A 20,603-nucleotide genomic window follows, 5' to 3' on the forward strand; every position below is an offset into this window, starting at 1 on the left:
CGAGAGGGGCTGCCTGGCGTGACTGCAGCAAAGACGAATGAGGACACATCAGCAAACAACTTACTTAGAGCAGCAATTCTCAGTGGCACAAGGGAAGACAGGCTCTTATAACATGGCAGCTTCATAAGTGTCGCATCTTCAGCCTCACAGAGGTTGAGGAGCTGGGAAATGAAGAGGAAAAAGTCTGTTTAGTGCCAAAGATAGCCACAACTTATAAACACTCTAACAATTACACTGTAGTTACAGTACTGCGCAAACTTAGCAAATCAAGGCTGGAACTATACAAATGTCCCATATCATAACCAGTTATTTATATAGCACACACATAATTTGCAGCGCTGTGCAGAGTATATTTGAACATTCAAATCAGTGCCTGCGCCAGTGGAGCTTACAATCTATATTCCCTCATGTACACGCACACACAGACATTCTAGAGTTAATTTGTTGGAAGCCAATAAACCTACCAGTATATTTTTGGATTGTCCACAGAGTTCTACTCCGTGAGTAGTGTAGTGAGTGTTCGCACAACCTAGTAAATTAGTAAATCCCTGATTCATACAAGGTGAGAGGACCACAAAAGAAATTGTTCTATTTAGGTAAGGGGGTGCTGTTCCCTACAGCATGGGCATTATACTATAAATTGTAACACTGTGACAACAGGTTGCAATATCAAGAGTCTTTATTATAGAATATCATCAGCAGCAAACTCATTTTCCTTCAGGGCTGCATAGAATGGACATTTCTCTTGGACAGACATCTGTGTAAATTTTAAAACACACTATATGTGTTTGTGTATGTGTTGTATGTGATTTTAACCTCTATAAAATTTCAGCTGTTTATGTAAGTTCCCCTACCTTGATATAGGGAATATTAAAAAAAAAAAAAACTATTAAAGGTTATATTTTAAAGATTAATGACTAGTGCTTCCCCCAGACAGCCCTTTTCCTTCTTTACCTGTAAAATATTTTTGGATTGTGGAAGGAAACTGGAGTACTTGAGAGTAAACCCAAGCAAGCACGGGGAGAATATACAAACTCAACTAAAGTTAGGGTCATGGTGGGAATCGAACCCCTGATCGAACCCCTGACTTCAGTGCTTTGAGGCAGTACTGTTAACCATTACATTGTCTGTGGTTTTACACTTTTGTGAGACACAGAATAACGTTCACAATGGTATTTTATTGGTCAATGTCAACTTTCATTACTCAAAATAAGACTATTCAAAAAAGCCACAAAACTAGTAACATACGTTGTCATCTGCAGAGTAAGATCAAATGGTCATTAAGAACAATAAAGTCAGATTTTAGCATAGGTCCCACTGAATGAAACAGCCAGAGATTACCAGCCATCTGATAAAATGAAGCAGTGGAGAGATACCTCTGAGTAAAAGACTTTGTGCTCCACAACATTCAGGTCCATGGTGAACAGCCTGGGCTGCAGGGTCGTGCAGAAGGTGTTTCCTTCCATCAGCCCGATCTGGGCATTCGCTGGCTGGTGTCGCAGAAGATGTTTCTTTGGAGGAACCATGTCTTGCAAAACCTAGAAAGTCAATAAGCACCAGCAATATGGTTATGGTGGCTAAAGGCTATGGAATTTCATTTTTATAATGAATAAAGTCATTAATGATCTTCGGAAATACCTTTATATCAGAGAGAACTCTTAAACAGCCGTTTTATGGTAAGCTATGCTGGAACCTTGCACTCAGTTATCCATGTAATAAGAGAGTGTCCCCAGCTGAAGGCATCAGCTAAGTTTAGGTAAACCCAATGAACTATATCCCTGAATTACAGCTAGACAGAAGCCTTCAAGAAACATGGCAACACCTCCTCACCTCTTTATGGGGTTCCATTATCATGGTGACACCTTTGCCAGTCACCTGTGCCAGGACTTGCAGAGAATGCATTGCTTGCTTCCTGACCGTTGGGTTTGGTGAGGTGACTTCACGCACTAGATCGTGCGTCACCAGGTGGAAGGACTTCTCCTGAGCATTTGTGATGTCCTCCGTTTTCTCTTCGTCTTTCAGCGGAGTTGCGCAACGGATTAGCAGCTGCTCCAGAGTGGTCTTCGCCATGGCAACAGCTCCGTTTGAAACCTAGCAAGTGGTAGGGCATATTATTTCATAACAAAGGGACCAAAATTGAGACTCAAGCAACATTACTTGGAGCAACTTCTCTTACAGAAAGGAACTGTTATGCAACAGAAGAGTAGAGATGCACAAAGGCAGCACCAAAAAATAATCATGGACCAATTAACGCCCTTTGTGTGAGCAAAGCCAGTCATACTGCATAAAGCTAATGAGTCCTACACTTATTTTAAGATTACGTACCAGTAACAAGCTGTAACCTTGGAAGCCAAATAAACGTAAAGTAGAATAAAACAGAAAGTAATAAGGAACCTTAACACAATGAATAATGTAACATAACATCTTAACACTGCCCCTGTGCAGAAAGAGCACAATGCCTTGGCAGCGGGTGTGTACAACTGGCACGCATTAAATACCTCTCCAGTCAAGTCCATCATGACGAATAGAAGGGCTTTTAGAAAGGTTTGTTGGTTTTGAAGAACCCAAATCAAGGGAAGGCGTTCCATCAGAAACTTAATAGAGACCACTCCGCCGAGCTTTGCATACCAAGCTTGCTCATAGCAGCAGGCACATAGACGTTCCACAATGTAAGAGAACAAGGGAAGCTGGCAAGCCTAAGGGGAAAAAAAGTCACTTTAGTATTCCGCTACATTGGCCTTTTTAATAAAGTCATCCAACATTATTTTGTTGCTTGACACACAGCTCCAGCTAATTAGAGTTTTTTATACAATAAGTAGAAGGGTTCATTAACAAATTGACAATATTTTGCAGCTTTTAATCTAAATATTATTAGCCGAAAGATCCATTTGAAAGGCATCACCATTGTGCTCTGGAAAATGTGACCCTTGGTGAAATCTCCTTGTGCTTTTGCTGGGTGACCTGAAACATGTGACCTGGTGTGTTGTCTTAAAACTATGACAATTATTTGCAGGCACCCACTAAACAGGGATTCTTAAATTCAACTCGTAAGGGGGGTAAAATATTCCACCCAGCAAATGTTTGCCCTTTTGAAACTGCACATAAGCTAGTTGCCATTGTATAAGTTAAAAGATGACAAATAGCCTGCTAGATATAAGTGACTAAAATAAAATTGTACCCCCAGTGGTTGTTAAAAAATAAAATTAGAACCTCTTGAATAACAGACAGTTGGACTCTTTCTGAAAGACATGGACACAGAACATCAGTCTGGTCAGGTAGAATAAACATGCAGAGGTGCCATTACCCTTTCTTTTGATCCAAGGATGATGCTGGCAACATCAAATATCACAGCTAAAGCAACTTCTCCTATCTTGCACAGTTCCTTCTCTTCATAGGCCATGCAAATTGCTATGGCATCAATCAGTACAAGCGGATCCATGCCCTTTGACCCATTCTCCTCACTGTGAAACATGGCCGTACTGGGCTGGCTGCCGATCTGGTAGCACTGCAAAAGGAATGGTCCTAGGTAATGGGAAAGAAAAATATATTTACATAGACAAAATCACACATAATACTAACACAATTCAATGTAATGCCTGGTGTAGAATTGGTCATGCTAGCTATATTATACCACTTTTACACCGAGGCAAGAACCTGTGCTTTTGCCTCATGGATCCTGGTAAGCGTCTGTGTAGAAGGGGTAGCTGTAAACGTGCATTGTAAATGGGTTTGCCAAGTCATCCGACCCGGCTCCCATTTACAGCAACGGGGGAAGCCCAACCTTCAGACCGGAGCGTCCTGTGGTCAGCATGGAGGTTGGGCGGGGGACATACACAGCCTCTGCTGCTGTCTGCTGTTCTGTGCAGACAGCAGCGGAGCCGGGAGGTGGTGAATGGATGCCTGTGTGCAGCATCTATTCACCTCATGGATCGGGGGGTACACGTAAGCGCGGGCAGACCAGCAGCTTACATTGGTGCTGGGCTTGCCTCGGACATGGCGATCCCGGCGTTTGGAGAGGTCATCTCCAAGGGCCGCCCCATTTACATTGCGGGTCGGTACCGCAGTGTAAAAGGGGCATATCCCAGATCCGGCCCGTATTGTAACAGTGTTCTAAATGCTGGGTCAGATCCAGTATTTTGGTGTAAAATAGGTATTACAGACTTTCCAAAAGACACAACATCCATCTCTGGCCCTCTAAAAAGGGCTTGGGATTGTGAATTAAACTTTTTGGTGATGCCTTTCTAATAAACTGTGAGAACCTGTCCCATCAATAATAAACTGTATATATTAGGACAAAATATGAATATTTTGCAATATTACAGTAAATGGGGGGCTGTGGAAAACCCCATTATGGTAATCAATAAAAGGAAAGCGTTCAGAGCAGTAGCTGAAGTATATCACACGTGCACTCACCGCACTGCTGAGCTACAGCGACCATAGTGTAATGGCGGATTAGGCTGGCAACAAACGGAAGAGCACTAGGTCTCAGGTCCTTGATGACAGCAGACATGAAGGCACCAGTTAAGGCTTGCTCAAAGGTCTTGCGGGCTGGAGTGTCCTGAGCTTTGTAACGATGTGAGATGATGACACTGGGGATAGACTTTTCTGTGAAACTGGAAGATAGAGGGGACCAAAAAACCATTAGCAACAGAGCACGAATACCACAGCGTCTGCTATTAACTGAGCTGCTCAGCCTACACATCCCCCACTCTATAATCTATAGCCCGCTGGCAATCAGAGCTTTAGTGTGCCCACTGGTGCTCGGAGTTTGTTTCCTGGCTGCGTTTCTTAGCGGATCTATTATTTTTAGAGTCTTTTTTACTATTCGTCAGTGTCCATCATCCGTTGTGTCGCTCCTGTGGGGGGGCAAGGCTACTCTCAAGTGTCTGGTGCTGCAGCAAGGCAAGTGGCTCCATGATTTTTGCGAATAAGGTTCTAGCTGCTGTTCAGCCATTGTGCAGGGAAGATAGGTCCAGGGTGCTTAGTGCTGGGGAAGAAGGCTCAACGGGAAGCTTCCAGACATGGAAGCTCAGTATTGGCTACACAAGGTTTTGCCCTGAAAAAAGCCCTTCTGTCACCAAGAATACACTGCAGTGCCAGAACAGCAGCAAAACTGATGGATGATTGACGATGTTCATGAATATCAGCTTGTATGGCTGTAAGGCTGGGGCATCTTCAGTACTGGCTAGGTGTCTCTTTCCAACCACTGCAGTGATATTTCATCCAGGGGAGGGTCTACTGCTTGCTAGGCATATAAACATCTCACCCCAGTGAATGGCCCACCAAAGTGTAATCACTGGACAAGACAAGGTTTTAGTGCAGTCATATAAATATTTTACAGAGAGCAATGCGATTCACAAAGTAGACTGGGATGAGGCTTCAGAAGAAAAGTTCTAGTCGCTCTAAAAACTTTAGCAGGATATTAAAGATAAATGTCCATAGGCTTGGAGACTTGCAGAACACAAATGATCTGTTTCTTAATGTCCACAAAGCTGGCTCACTCATTTCTTACTCCAGGCTTACCTTTTGGGACTTTATTAGACACAACTAAAGTCCCCAGTCATTCATTGGTTTACAAAAGAAGAAGAGCTGGAGTTTTATTTGGCAAATGTAAAGTGCCCAAGCACTCTGCAGCCACACTCTATTCCCCATAGTTCCAGTGTCCCCAATGGATTTTAAGAAAAAACATAAAAAGAAAAAACACCATAACTCAATTCTCAACATATGAAGATGCATCAGTAGCCGGCTTTGTGTCAACCACGTCATACGCAAATAAAAACATTTGTTTTAATAGTGAATTAGGATTGATAAACACATAAAACCTGCTAAGACGCAAATCTATGCACACCAATAAAAAATGCACATATCTGCTTCAGAGGTGAATTTGTAATCAGCGTATCAACAGCACTTAGCGGGTGTGGGCGATATCATCATCGGATTTTATCCCTAGCTATCAACCAGTTACCACTGCAAATTAACAGAGTCCTATTTAGTTTGAGGGTGTGTCTGCATTTTTCCCGTTAGCAATTACACACACACTTTTATTGCGCTAAAAAATAAACAACCTTTGTGCATAGAAAAATCGGGTGTACTCAGCATCAACCGCAATGGGTGCCAGACAAAACAATTCTTACTTTGGATGTGCCAGGAGTTGGTATAAGGCATGCTTATTATCATCCAAGCTCATCATCGCCACTAGGAAACATTTGATCACCTCCCAAGCTTGTCTCCGGTAGTATGGCTCAGTGTTTGCACTTTTCAAACAATCCAAGGCTGTCTCGATGGCCTAAGAGAGCAAACAGTCATTAAACTCCTTACACAAAAACACATATGGCCTGTGTTGCCTAGGAAATATGTTATAATAGTAAATTCTTGAAACTTGCTATAACAAAACGTTCTGTATTTTTACACAACTCGAACAAGTTAGGCCCATACATACTAGAAGATTATCTTTCCAATCTGGCTGGTTGGAATGAAAATCTGGAAATTTTGGAGTGCAAATGACAATTGACCATTTGCTCCCAAACATGGAAAACAGACACAAATTGGCCAACCAGACAAATTGGTTAAATCAATTTATGCAGGTGACTGCTTTTATCCATTTTCCCGCTTTTTGGAGCAAATGTTTCATTGTAATTTGTTCCCAGAAATTTCCAGATTTTCATTCCAACCAGCTAGATTGGAAAGATAATCTTATAGTGTGTATGGGCCTTTAGACGATAAAAATATTTCAACCTGCATCTAAAAAAGTAGTCAACATTAACAGTTGAAAACATTACTCAATCCAATGTTTATCATTTATTGATGCAGATGTATTAACACCAGTGAAAAAATAGTGGAGATAAAAGTGGAAGGAGATAACGCACAGGCCAATCAACTCTCAACTGTAATTTTTTTAACACAGCTGATTGGCTGGTGCGTTATCTCCTTCCACATAATCTCCACTTTATCGCTTCACCAGGCTTAAAACATCTGCCCCAAAGTTAGAAGAATAATGTACTCTCTTGGACAGCTTCAGCGCCCTAATTCACTACCACGTACCTAAAGCCCAGTAAGACAACGGACGGTGACTACAGGCCGAGTTGAAAGATGTGCTGAAGCACAGATCGCTCAGCACCTACAATGACTGCTGAGCAATAGGCAAAACTGCCCAATCTAGCATACACATGGAGGGATCTGTGCTTCATTTGTAAAGGGGCATACACACTTGGCGTTTTTGCCCAGCCTGTATGCAGAGCAATACTGTGAACATCGCTGGGCTGAAAATCGCTTAGTGCATACACTGAGGGATTTTCGCCCTGCCCAGTGATTTTCACAGGGATGGATGACTTTCAACAGCAGGACGCTATGAAAAGCCATCCACTCGGCCGCTAATGCCAGCAGATGAACGGCGGTGGCAGCGGCGATGGTGCGGGAGCAACATCACCGCTCGTTGCCGGGGCATATACACTGGGCGGTTTTGAACCTCAAAAGCACCAAAAAGTGAGCCAGTGTGTATGAGCCTTAAACGATTTAATCAGATCACTTAGAAGGATTTAATCAGATCACTTAGAAATAGCATTTAATCAGATCACTTAGAAATAGGATTAAAAAAGCCCCGTGTGTATGCCAAATTCCTATAATGGGTGAAAGCTAAGTTGGGTAGCCGGACGGGGTCCCAACAGTCGGGATCCCGACAGTCATTAACCCGACGTCGGGATCCCGACTGTTAAAACACTGACGTCCGGGTTCCCGATGGCTGTCGACTATTTTCCCTCGTGGGGGTCTACGACCCCCATAGAGGAAGAATAGAATAGGTGGCGAGCGTTGCTCGCCACCACGCCCGCAAGGGGCTTTGTTGCGCTGGCCACGCTGTCTGAGACCAGGCAGTCGGGATCCCGACTGTCGGTGAATCATACCACACCCACTGAGTTGCCTATAGGCCTGTCTAGTCTATAGCAACAGCTTCTGCTTGGTTACAGCACAAACGGATGACTCTGCCCAGGAAACATTACTATAATAGTACATGAGAATAAAGAGAAACAGTGACCCAGTAGTAGCCCTATATAAAAGTAAAAAAAATACATCCCTTTAAAAGGAAAGGTAACTAATGGGAAAAATGATCAGTTTTGGTTGTATTCAACCTTTAAGAACATTGCTATCAATTTGAAACAATTTTTTTGATTATTTATATACACTAGACCAGTGATGGCTAACCTTGACACTCCAGCTGTTGAACTACACATCCCAGCATGCCCTGCTACAGTTTTGCTATTTGGTCATGCCAAATCTGATGCAGAGCATGCTGGGATGTGTAGTGCAACAACAGCTGGAGTTTCAAGGTTAGCCATCACTGCACTAGACCGCTTTATTAAGGGGATTTCAGCATTGAAGCAGAGGGGTCTTTAATACAGATCCTTCCACTATACAGGAACAGGTGTCCAATTATCCTAATCAGAATAGGACGTGCAAATATATATTATGTCACACAGCCATATAACGTAACTAAGGGGGGAAAAAACTAATTTAAAGGAGTGTTGAATAAGACATTTAAAGGCTCACCTGAATTTTACACAAATTTCATACCTGATTAAACCATAATTAATGTGAATATGAAACTGACCTTTAAAGATCACAACAAAACTAAAGATCACTGTACGCCTCTGGGATAGATTTATACACCGACATAAACAACCTTTTAACTGATTTAACAAAAAAAAAGAGAAACTTCCACTTTTAATATAAATTAACATTTCAGATTTGTTTTTAAGCCGCGTCTAAAATAATAACAATGTATAAAAAAAACTGACGGAAAAGAGTAATGTTTGAAATAAATGAAGTTAGGGAAAGGCAGGATTATTCCAAATGACTAAGGTAACAGCATATAAAAGGTTCAGTATAGCTATCTGCATGCTGTCAATGGCCAACTAGGGTCACTGACCAACGGAATGCTGTCTGAGCTGGGACTTTTTTTTTTTTTTTTTTTTTTTTAAAGGGGCAATCCTTTACAAGGCAAAACCATGCCATTTAAATGACAGCCCTTTAAAAACAATTTATTCAACATCCCACACGGCAGTCGAATTCGGACTTCATTACATCTAGCACTTGGTCTGGCAGACTGGTTTCCATCTAACATCTTGTTACTTACAATACACCAAGGGTGAAATCTAATAGCCTGCAAGTTGCAAGCTGTGTGGGACTTTGTAAGGATGCGCAAATCATTTACATGACAAAACTGACCTAGATTTGCAGTGTAAATGATTGCCGCTTTAAAAATACAGGCAGACTCAAAGTCCTGCACAGACTGCGACTCACATGCTATTAAAATTTTACCTCACATGTAAAATACGCTCAGAAACTTATTAAGCATTTCCTCAAAATGGTTAAATCATTACCATGTTAGTGCTATCACAATAGCAACCCCAACCACAGCTGATTCACACCCTGTGCAAGCACCAATGGTGTCAGAGTTTAGGTTAAAATTGATGGGAGGTGACAGTGAGGCAGCTAGAATTAAATGAAGACCACCTCATTGGGTGTGTGATACCCAGGCATGTCAGTGAAAGTGTGCACACAATAACTTGAAGCAACTGATGGTACAGAGTAGAGACAACATACATGGACCTTTACATTTCAAGAGCCAAATTAAAATTTTGGTAACAATTTAGAGTTTCCAGCACATGGTAGATACAAACCAGCAATTTATACAGTGAAGTCTTGTTGTGAAGGATCCAACGTTACCTTTTCCATTGGTAGCTGAAGAGAAGCCTTGCAGTCTGCAAACTCCACAGTGATACTGGGCCCTTGTATCTCAGTAACTATATACTGCAGCTTCTGAGATTCTTTCAGCATTTTCCTATTGCTTCCTCCAAATTTTCCCAGCACTCTGTACGCCACATGTGAAATGCTGTCTGATGGATTGCGCAGGGTCCGCCACAGTGCCTGGAACAGGGATTTCTTGATTACATTTGAACGATACACTTGAGCACCAGGTCATGGTACATCAAAGGTAACAATGATTTGCTTATTATGGAGCCCAAGCCCTATAAGAACACAACACCTGCTCAGCAGGTACGCCCCATATTGTGAAGCTTCTCAGGCTCATGTCACAAAGCCAATATCATTAATGAAAGCACCAATGTTCGTATATGACCTGTCACTGGTAGATGCAATGCCTAGCATCAGCAGAATTCGTGGGCCTAGAGCAGTGATTGGGAACCTTGGCACTCCAGCTGTTATTAAACGCGGTCCTCAGGACCCCACACAAGTGCATGTTTTACAGGTCTCATCACAGAATCAAGTAAAATAATTAATATTTTAAATTGTATCTGAGTAATGAATGCACCTGCTGGGTGACCTGGAAAATGCGAACTGTGTGAGGACCGAGTTTGAGAACCACTGATCTATTCTATAGCCTCCGTGGAAAATCTAACCAGGCTATGAGATAGCAAGAGACTTCACACTGTCCGAGAATATGGAAGCCCTGCCACAATATTCATACATTGGTATCCTAGGAAAAGAATGAACATAAAATAAAATCTGACAGTGACAGGCCTGTAGGCACTCTGCCATCTCACACTATTTAAAAAGAACAGAACAAAGCCTGCAGTTTACTTTCACGGGTTTAGTCTTGGATAATATTTTTCACTGATTAACAAATGCACAGAAAATACCACCAACATCACCTGGGAGACAAAACGGAATGAGCGTCATTTGTGTGGATACGAAGACAATTCCCGCTACTAATGCCCAGGTTTTTCCTGCACTTATGCTGCCCCCTAGTGACTGAAATGCACATTACCTGCATGAGCTCAGCACGGACAGGCTGAATGTGGTCATAGAGGAAATCAGGCTGCAGATTGTCCACACAGAGTTCCAGGGTCCTCAAACCCTGACTTACTAAAGTCTGGGAGCCGTTCAGAGCTGAGACTAAGGGATCCATCAGCATAGGAAGGTACGGTAGAAGGGAACTCAGACGGACAGGCACTGTGAGACATAGCTCCACAAATAGATCCTTCATGTGCTGCTTGTGAAGGCCACTTTGTAACATGTTCAACCCTGAAATGAAGAAAAACGAGTGTGAGGAAATGTAAAGTCAGGCATGTCCAAACTAGGGCCCTCCAGCTGTTGTGAAACTACACATCCCAGCATGCCTTGCAACAGTTTTAGCATTCCCTGATAGCAAAACTGTGGCAAGGCATGATGGGACTTGTAGTTTCACAACAGCTGGAGGGCCATCGTTTGGACATGCCTGGTTTAGGTTTAGCAATGCAATATTGCAGGACAGCAATTGCACCGGTCACTTCTGCTTAGTGACCAAGGAAGCTAATGCTCAGCCAAATCACAGTACGGTCAAAGGTTTCATTGCATTGGATGACCCACATATTAACCAAATATTATTCGACACTCATGTGAACACGCAGAAGTAAATGGGCAAACAGTTTGCACATACAGAACCAAACCTCTTATCAACTCCTTCTCCGCCTGTACTCCTGTTTCTAGGACACTACTTCAAATAGCACAATGCAAGGGGATCAGAGTTTGGCTCACCTTGCAAGAGATTGGGCAGCAATGGTAAAAACTCCTGATACAGAAGATCATGGCTGCCTCCGCCAATGGACCTGAAGAGGGCCCGGAGCAGCAGGAAGTAATTGTATGGCTCCTTGGCAGTCTGGGCAAGCTCCATTGAGCTGTTCACAATTTTATGCAAATGCGGCTGTAGAAGAGGAAGAGGAGAAAACAAGCAATAAGTTTCATGTATCACAAGTTAAGTGCTAAACACTAAGTGGGATATTCAATCTTGGGTTTCGACTGTCAGAACATCCCGATAGTCGAAATCATAGCCCATTTTGGCTCTGCTCCACAGGCAGAATTCAATATCCGGCTCTTCTGTCGAGTGGCGACAAAAGGGGGTGTCCGTGAAAACGGCTGTGGATTGTAGAGAAACAACTGTGAATTCAACATTCCGCAGCTGTTTCCGACAAAACAGATCCGACGTGTTAAAGTCGGATCTGTTTTGTGGAAATCTGCCTTCAATGCTGTTGGAAACAGCAGCATTGAATAGGTGGCCTATGCTATTTCCCCTGTCGGAAGTAGCGCCCGACATTGAATACCGCCCTAAACATTCACCAATGGATGCAAAGATAAAAATATAGACAAGACTTGTGTCCCTATAAGAATTGTACACGTGTCCCATAAAATGAATGTTATATTCTATTTACATTTGCCTAATGGAAGAATAAGCCCTATCTACATATCAGGGATGCAGTTAAAATCCCGGCGGTCGGGATCCCGGCGTTCAGAATCCCGACGCCGGAATCCCGACCGCCAAAATGCCGACACATTCTCCCTCCTGGGGTGTCCACGACACCCCTGGAGGGAGAATAAATTAGTGTGCCGAGCGTAGCGAGGCACCGGGCCCGCTGCATGGCGAGCGCAGCGAGCCCGCAAGGGGGGGCGATCCACGCCCCCCCCCCCTTGTCGGCATTTCGGCTGTCGGAATTCTCCATGAAGGTTTTCTGCAGTCTACCAACACAGAGTTACAATCCCAACTACTGTGTGCAATCTGTCAATCTTACTCTGACCATAGAGGCAGCTGTGTTTCCATTAAGACCAACAGCTGAAAAACAGCAGGGTGGCCAAATTGGGCGATATCCAGCTGTTAAGTAATCACATAGAGAAGAGCTCGCTGGAGCAGACGATTGCAGGTGGAAGACACTGCACATTTGCAACCGATGCCATGTACCAACATGCCCAAACACCATCCAATATACAATTCTTTGTACTAGACACACAAGGCAAAACACATATTTACCAACTTATTTATACATTTCTTAACCCTTTGATTGGCAACATCTGTACAAGATATATGCTAAAAATGCCAGCGTCGCTCACACTTGTTATATAAATGCAAATAAAAATGTTGTGTATAAAAAGATTATATTTCCGATATAAGGTAACTTTGCAGGCCATTATGATGAACAAAAATGTTTGCTTGCCAATTTTCAAACCAATTTTGACAAATTCATTTGGCACAAAAAGGGTTAAATATGATTACCAAAGTCACATACACCTAAATCCATTAACAAGCCATATAATATATACTATACCGATAGATAGATAGATACACACACACACAGTCGCGGAACTGCCAAGGGTGTAGGGGGTTGCAGCTGCTATGGGGCCCGGTGGCTGGGGAGGCCCGGGCCCCATGGACAGAAAGCACTCTCCTGCACCGTGACCGTAATAAATAATTTTATTATTTCTTAAAAGAGCCACCACGGCCGCCTTATAAGCAGCTCGGCCAAAGGGAAAGTAAGGGCTGGGCGAGAGGCCGGGTAGAGATGGACAAATGATGGCGGGCACTTTGACTCGCGAGATGATATTGTCATCATTTTGCGAGTCCGTGCACACTGCACGTTGGACCAGCTGCAGCTGCTGGTGCTAGCCCCACGTCATGCTTGGAAGAGACTCGCAAGATGATGATGTCATCACCTTGCGAATCTGATAGAGAAACTCCAGAAGACCAGGCAGGCGCTTCCACCTTCACTGGACCGGACGCATGCTGCCACGAGGGAGAGAGGAAGGAAGGACTGGCACTTGCGGTGGGACAGTGAGGGTGGCCTCCTACAGCTGCATCATCTAATATGGTAAATACTATGCTATAGGGCCCACAAAGTACTAGTTACGCCCCCCTCCGGGTGTGTGTGATAGATAGATAGATAGATAGATAGATACACACACACACAACGCATTCATATTCAGAACTGGCATGACATATACAGACGGAGCCTTAATTAAAAGACTACATGGCAAGGAGATCCATCTTTTCACCTTAAGCATTTGCTCATTATCTGCAGCAAACAGGGACACCGAGCCAAACACCAGCTTGAACAGCTTGAGGTACAAGTTGGACAGCTCTACGTTGGAACCCATCTCCGGAAGCCTTTCCAGCAAATACTCCACCAGGATGGTAGCAAAGAGAGCCGACGTGGTGGGGTTTGCCAAAAAGGAATTGGCAACAATCTGGGAAAACAAGATGCGCATTTAAATGAAACATTCCTGAACAAAGAGAAGATCCCTGGCGCTCAATGTCTGCCATATTTATAGCCGTTGTAAAACCAAGCAGGAGCAGAGATAATTATGTGCACGGTGCACATTTACCTTACGCTGTAATCTGATCAGTGTCACATTTTACGCTGATCAAGTTTTTTCTGGAACTCAATAAAAACATTGGAAAACAAGTAATATCTATTATATCTTGTAATTGGTTTTTACAAAAAAAAAAAAACATCACTATGTACCGGGAAATTTCATAACAAAATCATTTGTATTAAATAAAACATGTCGTTTATCAACTTCCTAGCAGGACTGAATGGCACTGTATTCTGCACAAGGGACCTTACGTCACCCACGGATGTCACCCAGCTGCCAACTGCTAGCGCTGCACATTTCATTCTACAGAGGATCTACAAATACAATAAGGTTGTATATTAGATTGTAGAAAAGTTACTAAAAATAATCTGTGTCCATAGAGGGAGGCATTTTACTATACACAGCAGTGGTCCGGTCCGTAATCCTATTGAAGGACACTGCTGCCAGCCTCTACTCAGCGTGAGCGATCTTCTACACAGCAAATGTCATTACAATGTGTAACATCCCTGGCACTGTGAACATTGCAGGTGACTCCGTGAATGCAATTACAACAGTCCTTATGCTATGTAAGCTATGTTTTAGGTCTACATTGGCCTTTTTACAGTATGCAATACAGCTGAAAAGGGGGACTTGTGTATATAGATAGCTTTCACCCCAATCTGGTAAAAGAACGGATTACCTCACTATCAGACTACACTAAAGCTTTGTGTACATCTAGCCCAATAAATATACAGGAAAGGGCAGTGCTACCCCATGTAGGTTGGTTCAGTCATCCTCAACAGGAGGGGGGAAAGACAGCTGTGTTAGGGAATCTGTACCTCTGTCTCAGAACCTTCTGAGCCAGCAGAGAAAGTCCTGTACAGCCAAACCAGAGCTGCCACCGTGGGTATGGGCAAGGTCGAAGACTTGACAAGGTGGCCTACATTAGCATCCACCTGTGGAGGGATCTCCCATTTATTATGCTCCTCAGTGGGAAATGGGTAGAATGAAAGAAGTAGTTTAGAAATGATAAACTTTTTTATTAGGGTAAGCCCAGGCATCCACCAGGACCTCTTTCAGTTGAGTGGGAGAAGGAGAAACCCCTCTCCCAGTGTCCACAATGGCATGAAAGAAATAGTCCAAACAACCAATCCAGACATGGTCAAATAGACCATCTAAGTTACTGAATTAATGAATGCCAAAGGCCAAAAGCATTTCTGTAACGAGACAGCCAATACAATGTGTCACAGAGAGGGACTGGTCAGATTCCAGAGTAACTGACCAATTGTCATGGGCCTAATCCCAGTTTCTGCATCAGCATATCCAGATGCCTATGTGATTGAAGGCTAAGGTGAAAAGGCTCGGATGGAAATAAAGTGTGTACTTAAGGTTATCTTGAATGTCAAAAAACCACTGTGCCAGCCTCCTATGCAGGGCATTGGAAAAGCACTTAACTAAAAGTGTCAAATAATAATAATACAAATTAGTTGAGTGTTTGGAAGAATTAAAGTCCCCATACGTCAGATTTGGCCTGTTTTCATCCAATTTTGATGGATCGGACGAAAACTGGGCAAATCGGATGTGTTTTGGCATCAGATGTGCGGCCCTATACACATCAGTTCGGATCCAGAGACCATATGTGCTGCACAAATGATTCCTCGGATTCAGCCCCCTCCCGCCAGTGTGGAATGGTAGTTGCTAAATCCAAGTGGGCTAAAGGACCTTCCATGCCCAGGAGTTGGAGCAAGGTAGGGGGCCTTGCAGCTTCTCTAGCCGCGCCACCATTGGTTGACTATAGTAACCAGGTGGCGTGCCCGAAGTGTGGCGAGCCAAGCGAGGGCCCGTTTGGGTCCCTTCTTCCGACCTTGTTACTCCCCCTTTCCTCCCCACATGCAATCCTGCCGTTCGGGAAGGTCCCAGGAGACTCAAGGGGGATCGGTTTGGACATCGAACACTGCTCCTAGACATTGCATCAGTGTATGGCCACCCTTAAACAAGGCAAATCCTGTCCAACAATACTTAACAATTAGGCAGTCTCATGAAAGCCATTACAGACATGATAGCACACATGTGCCTAGTAACTGCAGGTAACAAGGTGATGTACGATTCCCACCTGCAGTGCATAGTTTTTAGAGATCCTCTCCACCATATACGGAACTGTAGTCTGAAAGATTTCCTTGAAGGTCAAAGGGTTCATCATTGTAAAAACCCCAGCAAAGTGCTCCAGCACCTCCTTCTCCTCTTTCATCCGCACAGTCTGGCAGTTGGCGACTCTGATGTAGGTTTGTCCATTCCCAGCTATCTGGACCTAGAAGAATAAGATTTAGAGAGCACCACATCTTCCATGAATACGTGAGCATTGCAGGTATATGGCATTTAACTAACAAATTGGAGCATCTTTTGAAGCCATGCTAGAATACATGAATACTTGGATAGCATACAATGATATGTCTGGCATACCACTACAATCCACCACTTACCCTAAACGGGGCAGGATACTTCCTGTTGAAGCACATTGAACAAGCTACTACAGCTACTACCAATGCCTACTTAACAGCTTGGGAGAAGCGACTTCCAGGCCACAATAAGTTAGGGAACCTTGTAGCCCACAAAAGCCCTAGGACTGGGGCTCTTTATTCTACTGATGCAGGATAGGAAGGGTGATTTGATAGGCAGAACCCTTCTTTAGTCAAGTTCTAGGTGCACAAAAGTTACCTGGTATATGTCAAGTGCTTGCATGGCATATTTGACGAGCTTGATATAAATCTGGGTCTCTTTGGGTTGCAGTTGCTTGTTAGGAACAAACTGAGCTTCTGCAAAATAAAAGTATATTAATAGAGACCAGAGGAAGGCGGTGAACAAATGCCCCCTTACTGCTAAAGTAAATAGATTACCGCCAGGTGCTTTGCATGAAGTAATGCCCCATGTGATGGTCTTTACACCACACACCAAGGTCTTCACCAAGCTCCGGCAGTCTGTCACTTGGAAGGTTTGCTTGTCTTCTTTGTCTTTCTCGCCTTGTTTGTCGAACACCATGAGAGGCACCTGGGTCAGGGGGGTGGAGGGGGCAGCTGGCAATGCATTGGCGGGAGTGGTCGGGGGGACGCTGGCTAGAATGGCATCCGCCGTACAAAGCTCAGATTGGGGCTTACACTTTTTGAAGATGGCAGATAACTGATAGCGGGCTATGGTGTGGAATTTTAGAACAAAAACCTGAAGGGAAGCAAGAAGTGAAGTCATAAATAAACAAAATGCAGCATTATAGATATTTGCAATCAATAGATAAACTGTTAAAATGTAAATAAACTAAAGAGCACACACAATTGTTTTTCAGCAAAGCATTTTAATATCAGCCTTAAGCCCCATACACACTAGGCGATATTGTTCACAATATCGCTCAGAAAGGGCTTTCTGAGCGATATTGTGGACAATATCGCCGAGTTTGTAGTGTACACTCCCTGCCATTAATGGTCCCCTCCATTATCCAAGCATGTCCGGATGAGGGAGGTCATTGTTAGCCGGTAGCAAAGCCGTTGCTGCCCCCCCCCCGCCAAAGCAGGCATCGGCAAGTGTGTATGCACTTTCTGATGCCTGCCTCCCTGCCGGTTCCCCACGCTGCCAATGTTGGCGGCAGGGGGCATCGGGTAGAGTGTATGGGCCTTTATGTGCTAATGGTATAGAAGTTTGCACAACTACATTAAGACGCGGCCTCCTTTACCTCCAACATTCTCATTAGAATGTCGCGCCCATTCCCGTTCTCCTGTTCACTCTTGGAGCGTATACAATCCACCAGGTTAAGCAGAAGCTTGCAGGACATAGTCTGGATGCTGCTAGGTATGGATTCATCATCAATGTTCTTAGCAAAGAGCTGAACGGCCAGTGACAAGTCAGTCAGTGGAAGATGCTGTCGGACATGATGTACAAGGTCCGCTAATGTGCTATACGCCAGAGGCCTGCGAGCAAAGGAGCAGCAGAGTGAGTGAGACAATTTTTTAAAGAACACTGATCCATAGAGAAATTAGAACATTATTGAACAGCTAATTTATATAGGTCTACAAAACGGATTCATTAGCTCTCACACAAGCATGTTTCATATCATTGTCAATTGAACACAACCAACTATTTCGTAGTTTTGCTTTAGTTGTAAGATGCTTTGTGTTTATGTATAGAGGGGTCACTATTACACATTATTTGGGGTGCCACGTGTGCTAGATTTGGATCCTCAGAATGTTAGGGTCTTACCATATGAGGTTACCAGGATGTGGTGGATAAGCCCAGAATTCTGGCCAAAATTGCAAAAAAAAAAAAAAACTCTATTGCAAAAAATCTTACAATTCTATGCATACATTACTAATTAGTGCACCTGGGTCTTTATCTCTTTGTGTGTAGCACAATAAGCATCAGCAAAGCAGCACCACTCATTACAGAGGGTGTGATATAGGGTCCCTCCCTAGAAATCCTGTACAACAGTCAGTTGTTAATGGGGGCCAATGCTTGCTCTGCATGGCAGTTCTGCGTATTCTGAATTATAGACATTATCCAGTAACTAATAGCAGCACAGTAATTGTTTTGCTTCCCATTGAGCGACTCACACATATTAGACACCTGACATTTCGGGTTTTATTCCGCTTTTCAAGGGAAGAACAAGGACAATGCAAAGGACACTTACCTAAATACCACCACCACCGGAACCTGTACATCATCACACGACGCTTGCTAGTAGTTAACATACACTTGCTGGATGTTGGATCATGTGATGGAGCCATCAGAGACTCAAACGACTCAATCACTTGATCCAACATCCAGGAAGTGTACATGTTTACTACCAGGAAGCGGCGTGTGATGGTGCACGGGGTCCGGCTCCGGGGGTATTTATATTTAGGGTTCTTTGCACTGTTTTTTCCTTGAAAACAGAATAAAACCTGAAACGTCGGCTGATGTGTCCGAGTTGCTCATTGGAAGCCCGAGAGAGTGCCACTTACCTCCGCCTGTCTATACCCTTTGTGTGTGCAGCACACAGTCTCATTGTTCTTAAGAATACTTACCGGAGAGTCTCCCGGGCTGTATATCCAGAGCCAATTAGAATTGATTCATCAAAAAGCTTGTCCATGCATGGTATGAATTCTGAAATGGAAACCACATAAAGCTCAATTTAAAAACATGCTAAAAAAAAAAACCATCAAGCTGTCCTATGTGATAATGACTGGGGATCAGATCTGGGAGAAATGCAGTCGCAACTGGGTGTATAAACCATATAAGTGCAGCTATAAGTATGGCAGATACTCGCAAGTCGTACTAGTAGTATGTGTGCTTGGTTTATGACAGGAACAAGTCACAAACTTACATCCATACCATTTGTGCCAATTGTGTTGTTTTTAAAATACATGTTCACTATCAACCATCACTAACACTTCAAACACTTCTCATATAAATCAGCAGCAAATCTCTATGTCCTGCGCCTGAAGTAAAATAAAGATCTGCTTAAATGGGCTCACAATAATTCCCCAAGCAAGAAGTAAAATCCCCAAGTAACATCCCTCAGTACATTCGCAAACAGCCAACTGCAAGCTTTTGTGTTACTGATGGCTACAGTTATTGGGCTAGATGTACTAGACTTCAAAAGTGACAAAATGGAGAGTGATAAGCAGCCAGCCAATCAGCTTATACCTGCAATGTCACAGGCTGTGTTTGAAAAATGTCAGGCAGGAGCTGATTGGTTGGTTGCTTAGAATTCTCCATTTTATCACTTTTGAAACTTCCAGCATTTGGCCCATCATCATCATCATCCCCAGTGGGGAATGTAAAAATATTATTTGTGTTTGTTTTGCAGTCTGCATATATTCAACTTATTAATAGGTGTTTTATACCAAAAACCAGCCCCAACCATTGCATCCAAGTGACAGGTGCAATTCAACAGTTATCACATCAATGCATTGTGCCACACCATTACATAAAGTCATACTTAAGCTGCCCATACACAGTCCGTGCAGCACATACTTTTTGTACCGTACTATGTGATGCGCGGGAGCGCACATCGCATAGTACAGAACGGAGCAGGTCCACAACAGACCGTGTATGGGCTCCTTAAGCAACATACAGGAACATCACATTTCCTGAGTGCAGAAACTAAAGAGTGTACATACGGCTTCTCAAATCCGTACTGAGAATGTGCTTGGCGGCAATCAGCAGCTCTTTCCGGAGGTGGGCCGTTTCAGGAGGGCAGTTCGTCAACAGTTGCAGCATGCCTTTCACCATTTGCTGAGAATGTTTTGCTACAGTGTCCTGTGCAATAAGCAACAATGTAGAAGATGCACATAAGACCGTGTATAAGGCCACAGGAGAAAGCTATAAAGCCAATTCCAAGAGGAAGTGGTTTAGAATGATATTACAAACCTGATAGATTCGAATGATATACGCCAAAAAGGACAACGTTTTTATCTGGGCTGCGATAAAGTCAGCGTAGAGTTCTTTGTTGTACAGCTTATGTTGCC

The 20,603-nt window shown here is 43.4% G+C and overlaps 1 protein-coding gene across 4 annotated transcripts in view; it reads right to left on the reverse strand.

Annotated features, from left to right (window-relative positions):
• Positions 1 to 20,603, reverse strand: part of TRRAP (transformation/transcription domain associated protein) — a 136,760-nt gene that overhangs the window by 86,606 nt on the left and 29,551 nt on the right. For 3 of the 4 annotated variants that reach the window (XM_083153159.1, XM_083153162.1, XM_083153158.1), the window contains exons 11-28: positions 20,506 to 20,602; positions 20,256 to 20,394; positions 19,158 to 19,236; positions 17,831 to 18,065; positions 17,007 to 17,325; positions 16,828 to 16,925; positions 16,226 to 16,420; positions 13,813 to 14,004; positions 11,530 to 11,695; positions 10,781 to 11,037; positions 9,721 to 9,921; positions 6,135 to 6,286; positions 4,414 to 4,613; positions 3,305 to 3,522; positions 2,499 to 2,696; positions 1,831 to 2,091; positions 1,377 to 1,538; positions 65 to 161 (exon numbers count right to left, since the gene is read on the reverse strand). In XM_083153159.1, the coding sequence (XP_083009285.1) occupies positions 65 to 161; positions 1,377 to 1,538; positions 1,831 to 2,091; positions 2,499 to 2,696; positions 3,305 to 3,522; positions 4,414 to 4,613; positions 6,135 to 6,286; positions 9,721 to 9,921; positions 10,781 to 11,037; positions 11,530 to 11,695; positions 13,813 to 14,004; positions 16,226 to 16,420; positions 16,828 to 16,925; positions 17,007 to 17,325; positions 17,831 to 18,065; positions 19,158 to 19,236; positions 20,256 to 20,394; positions 20,506 to 20,602 (3,266 nt within the window). The remainder of the gene's footprint in view (positions 1 to 64; positions 162 to 1,376; positions 1,539 to 1,830; positions 2,092 to 2,498; positions 2,697 to 3,304; positions 3,523 to 4,413; positions 4,614 to 6,134; positions 6,287 to 9,720; positions 9,922 to 10,780; positions 11,038 to 11,529; positions 11,696 to 13,812; positions 14,005 to 16,225; positions 16,421 to 16,827; positions 16,926 to 17,006; positions 17,326 to 17,830; positions 18,066 to 19,157; positions 19,237 to 20,255; positions 20,395 to 20,505; position 20,603) is intronic. The other variant, XM_083153160.1, reaches the window with a different exon arrangement.

Source organism: Crinia signifera, chromosome 7 (genome assembly GCF_055691185.1).
Source record: "Crinia signifera chromosome 7, ASM5569118v1, whole genome shotgun sequence".
Classification (NCBI taxonomy): domain Eukaryota; kingdom Metazoa; phylum Chordata; class Amphibia; order Anura; family Myobatrachidae; genus Crinia; species Crinia signifera.